The sequence below is a fragment of the Eptesicus fuscus genome, chromosome 1 (assembly GCF_027574615.1).
Source record: "Eptesicus fuscus isolate TK198812 chromosome 1, DD_ASM_mEF_20220401, whole genome shotgun sequence".
Taxonomy (NCBI): Eukaryota; Metazoa; Chordata; class Mammalia; order Chiroptera; family Vespertilionidae; genus Eptesicus; species Eptesicus fuscus.
In genome coordinates, this window is record NC_072473.1 from 54,038,900 (window position 1) to 54,044,158 (window position 5,259).

Consider the following 5,259-nt stretch of genomic DNA (forward strand, 5'->3'; position numbering starts at 1 on the left):
GCAGGTGGCCACCCTTGCGACCGCGCCATCCTAGGTGTAGGCAGTCCTTTTAAAGGTCCAAACCACAAAAATTTCCCTTTGTTCTAAATTCTAAATACATTGGAATGTGGATCTATCTTGCAAAAGCAGATTGTACAAAAGCAGGACTGAGCAGGGTTAATAATCTCTAAAGGTAGTCAACTCCTGGAGCCACTGAGTCAGTGGGCATCAATCTTCTGTGGTTCTGGTCCACAGGCACAGGAAAATAACCTTTGTGAGTTTCCAGGTCTCAATCTGGAGCTGAGGTAGCTACCCTATTGTTTAAGCAAGTAAGTGAGTGCAGAAGCCAGAATAGCAGGGTTAAAATTTAAACAGCAATTTTTACCTAAGTATAGTTGCTACCATATTTCACTGAAACCCAGGAGGGAGAACTGAGTGGAGCATCAAAGGTGAGAGCTAAAGAGGGGCGGGGGGAGGACGACCCCCGGGTTGCTGGGTGAGTTTTTCATGTGCACGAGGTGGCACCAGCGGGAGGGAAGGACTCCACAGAGAAGACTGGGCCTGGGAAGGGGCAAGATGAGCTCAAGTGTGCTCTAAGACACCTGCTGGAGTAGAGGTGCAGGGAAGGCCACCTACGGAAAGCCATGAGGAGATCAAGGGTGTTCAGACAGCAAAGCAGAGTAGGTGGGAGGGGACCAAATGACTGTGGGAAAGAGGGACTGAGCTCTGGAAGGGGGTCCTGAGTTCCTGCTGAAGGGGAGGGGAAATGGGCGATGAATGGCATGAGACCCCAAACGTGGAGGAGATTAGAACACCAAGAGGGCCTGCAGGGGAAAGGGGAGAGAAGCTAATGTGGCCAGGTAGATCCAGGCAGAGCCCGGACCCGGGGCAATCTGGTGGTTTGACTGCAAGGCTCCTATCAGAGGCTGTCCCAGACTCCCCGCAGGCAGAAGGCCCACCACAGAATGCCAGAGGTATTGTTCTGGAAAAAGCTCTGAGATGGAGCAGCTCCAAGCCCTCCCCGCCCCGATTCCCTCTTCCACCTGTCCCCCCAAGAGAGACCACAGAGGTTTGTGTTTTTTGTTTTTTAACAAACAGGCTTTTATTGATGAGAGAGAGAGAGAGAGAGAGAGAGAGAGAGAGAGAGAGAGAGAGAGAGAAAGAGAGAGAGAGAAACATGGATGTGAGAGAGAAACATCAATTGTCTGCGAGCCCACAGCCTGGGCATGTGCCCTGACCCGGAATCGAACCTGTGACCTTTTGGTGCACGGGACAATGCTCAACAAACCAACTGAGCCAGACCAGCCAGGGTGAGACCACAGAATTTGAGAGGGACTTTAATTTGAAACTGCTGAGAAATGGGGTGCGGAGGAGGCAAAGGGAGGGGGAGAGGATGCCTTGGCTGATGTGGAACAGGAGGGAACCAGCTTGGCGGCAGCTCCAGGGCTGCTCTCCTCTTGCACCAAGATGCTGGGCTCCACCTGTCCAACAGAGCAGAGTCGGGGAGGAGCTTCAAGCCAGGGCCAGCCCACAGCCCTCCTCAACAGCCACGCCTGTGGGAAGGGGTATGGTGTGTGTAGCACTCACATCAAAGGTTCTGGAACTTGTCAGCCAGGGACTGCATGGCCGCTGAAACAGAGAGAGGCATAAGCAGGCACTCCAGATGGAGGGATAGAGAAGTCCGACCCCCTGTCCCTGTGGGGAACCGCCTATCCCTGCAACCTGAAACCCCCTCTAGTCCCTACCCAAGGAGCCCTGGGCCTGACTCACTCACTCACCATTTGAATTAAGTGTGGAAATGTTTTCCAAACAGGACAAAGTGTGCCAGCACGCAAGTTTTGGGGCATATCAGAACCACTCAGAATTTGTCAAACAAACAAGACCCACAGAAGCCATAGCAAGCAGTAGTTGAAGGGAGAATCAATGAGGCCTCTCTAGACATCCGTCCTAAGAGAAGATCTCTAGGACTGGTTCTCGTTGGCAAAGTGTGCTTGTAGTTCCGACCACACTTTCTTTCCTCTTTGTCCACATACCTTGCTGTACATGCACAGTAGGCTCCAGGACCAGGCCTGCTGGGTTCTCTTCCCCACAGGAATGCTGGGCCCTGTGAGGCCGCCTGTACCTGCAGCTTGCCCCAGCCCCATGCTAAGGCACCAAAGTCTGGCCCTGCCCCTGCCCCTGCCCCTGCCAGAGTTTCCTCCTACCTAGTTGCTGTCTAAGGTCATATATTTGTCTCTGCAGCTCCGGGCACTAGGCCAGCAGACACCAGAGAAAAAGAAATGATTAGTATATTCAGGCCTCCTCTCCCCTCCTCGACGACACCCCCGCCCCACCACCTGGGCTAGCCCGGCATGGGCTCCTCAGTGGGAAAAGGTGCATGCCCTCCTTGAGATGTGGGATGGCGGCGGCGGCGGTGGCAGAGGCGTGGTAGTGGTGGTGGTGGTGTGGGGAGAGGGGGCGGACACAGGTCGGTTTAATCTGGACACAAATCCCACAGTCTAGCTCGGGACTCCATTTCTAGGAGCCAGAGGAAGCATTACCCGAGGACAACCCTCTGCTCCAGGTGGTTGCTGCTGCCTTTCCGGTGCTGGGGGATGTCCAAGTGGTTCCTGGTTACCTGAGAGGGAAAGGGACACAAAATCCAGCTTCCAAACTCCCAGGGAGGTGGAAAGGGCTTAGCAGGGTCTAACGTGAGGCAGCACCCCCCTCTGCTGGCAGCAAGTTGCCCCTGTTCTGCCCAGCAGCTCCACCCTTCTCTCTGGTCCTGCCTCCCTGTTCCCCAGGGGCAGCCCACCCACGGCTGTGGTCCCCAACACTGTGTGGCTCTGGGCTGGATGCTCGCAGAGCTGCAGGCAAAACCAGCCCCTGTGGCCCAACACGACCTATCGTAAAAGGCCCTGTTCCGCTGAAACTCTGTGTCTGGAGTGGCAGTTTGGGTCACGGCCACGAATAACCCCTGCACACAAAGCCCATGCAGAGGATGAAGTGCCTTGAGCCCTGCCCTGTCCAGACACCCTATTTCCTGTGGGAGAAGCTGTCTGGGCAGGTAGGGAGGCAGGGAGCAGGGCTGAGCCCCTGGTGGAGCCAGAGAAGGAGGGTTCCGTCCTCAGCCTCTCTCCCCTCCACTCTCAGGAGACCCACGGGACTCACTGGAGGGTGTGGGCCCTCTGGGCAGGACTTCTCCCTGGCTCAGGGCCCAGGGCTGTGCTTGTCCTGGAACCCCGGCGGCTCTGCTGTTGCCGTCACCACTGTTGCATTCTCGACAGGATGGCCCTGGACTGTGTGTCAGAGGCTAAAATAAAAAGTTTTCACTTATTCGGATGTGTGCGAGTGGGTGTGTGTGGGCACAACATGTGTGTGTGTGTGTGTGTGTGTGTGTGTGTGTGTGTGTGTGTGTAAGGGCTGGGGTGAGGCAGGGAATAAGGAAGGCAGTTCCGAGGCGGACCACATCAGCACTTTCGCCCTCAGTCAGCCCCGGTCAGGAGGCCAGGCTGAGCTAGAGAGAATAGCAGGGTGCTGAGAAAGCCCACAATCCCGCCCCCCCCCCCCCCCCCCCCCCCGCCCTGCGCAAGGACAGCTCGGAGAGCAGCTAGCAAGTAGGAGTCAGGGAGCCAATGGTTCTAAACATTGAAGCTTTGGGGCCCAAAGTCTTAAGGGGTCCCCCGATCCAAACCAGCTGCCCCAGCCCTCCCTCCCACCCTAGAGGGGAAACTTGCCAGTTGCAGAGAATGGTGCCCAGCACACATGGAGGGCTAGCTTAGGGTTTGCCCTGGCTAAAACCACCCAGATCTGGCATCCTAATGACCCAGGGCGCCCGATGACAAGCCCTGAGGAGGGACAGTGGGAGCACGCCCAGAGAAGTGCAGGGCTGGGTGGGGAGTGCGGAGGACCATGGCCTCATACTCACTTGGACTTTTGGGCCTGGGTCTCTCTCCGGTTCCTTTTCTTCTACCACCACCGGCAGCGACCCCTTCTTCCTCCTGGCCCCAGACTTCTGCCCAGCGCTGGTGTGCTTAGGCTGTTTGGTTCCCAAAGAACCCAAGGAATACCCCTTGCCCCTCCCAAGCAGCGGACCACCAGAGACTGGGGGGAAGGTGGCTGGCTCCAGGGCAGCGGCTGAGCCTCTCTGCCCCCAGGAAGGGAAGGTACCCTGGGGGGCAACTTTGGAGGTACCCCCTAGGAATTTCTTCTCCTGGGCCACTTTCCTTCCAGGAGTGACCTTGGGCAGGCCGCCTGCAACAGCAGCTCCCGGCAGGTAGCTGGGCCTGCTCCCCGCCTTCCCCCAGACCACACTTTGGGGTTTCCTACGGGACACATCCAGCTCTCCAACAGCCTGCCTCGCCCCAACTGAAGCCAGTTGTTGGGGAGCGGAGGGCAGGAAAGAGCGTGGCAAGCGAAGGAACTGCTCCCTGACATGGGCACTCGAGTGTCTGGGTGTGTCCTGCAGGCTCCGGGGTTTGGCCTGGCCCCCTCCTTTGCCACAGAGGCTAAAACTCAGCAGGTGCATCTCACTGAAGTCATCTGATGACTCGGAGTCGGAAGGCGAGCCCACCAGGCCTTCTGTGAAGGACTGCTGGCGACCCACGGTGACTTTTGACCTATTCTTAGCTCCTCTTTTGCGGTTTCCCCAGGCCCGGCCTCCCCCAGGCCCTCTGAGGGGCAGCCGGGCTGTGGAAGGCAGCCGAGATCCCACCAAACCATAGGCCCGCGCGCTTCTACCCCCGGGACCTGCCTGCAAGTCCACCCAAAGGGCGGACACCTCAGAGTCGCAGCTCTCTGGGGAGGGGTTTCTGCGGACACCCAGGTCATCCCGGTCGGTCAGCTGCTGCAGGATGGCCATCGTGGCCTCATTGGCAAGGTAGTCCAGAGTGTCCCCGTCGAGGTCGGCCGGGGAGCCAGGTCGGCCTTCGCAACCCCAAAGCACCCCTTCCATCACTTCCCGCTCTTCCTGGAAGCCTTCGAGGTCTGGGAACGCGCACTCGTCCTGGCTGCTCGGCAGGAGCGTCCCCAAAGTATGGCCTAGTCCACAGGCCTGCTCCCCATCCTCTGGGTGGGACCCCACTCCCCAAACAGACCCTCGTCCTTGTTGGGGGAGCTCATGTCACCAAGTCCCGACAGCCCAGGTTCAGGGTAAACGGTCGCCCTGAGCACAGGCAGCGGCAGGAGCGCAAGGCCTTGGTCTTCTGAGAGAGCGTCTGTCACCACAGGCAGCTCAGGAGGTGGCTCCAAGAGTGCGTGACTTCCAGGCTCCGTCCAGGCCCAGGCCTTCTCATTGGCGTG

The 5,259-nt window shown here is 58.1% G+C and overlaps 1 protein-coding gene across 1 annotated transcript; it reads right to left on the reverse strand.

The window, feature by feature from the left end:
* Positions 1 to 1,567: 1,567 nt before the first annotated feature.
* On the reverse strand, positions 1,568 to 4,819 carry LOC114228386 (uncharacterized protein CXorf49 homolog). The gene is made up of 5 exons (XM_028134091.2): positions 3,887 to 4,819; positions 3,130 to 3,271; positions 2,520 to 2,596; positions 2,184 to 2,229; positions 1,568 to 1,608 (listed from the first exon to the last, which is right to left on the reverse strand). The coding sequence occupies exons 1-5, from the start codon at positions 4,817 to 4,819 to the stop codon at positions 1,568 to 1,570; spliced, it is 1,239 nt and encodes a 412-aa protein (XP_027989892.1).
* Between the last annotated feature and the right edge of the window lie 440 nt (positions 4,820 to 5,259).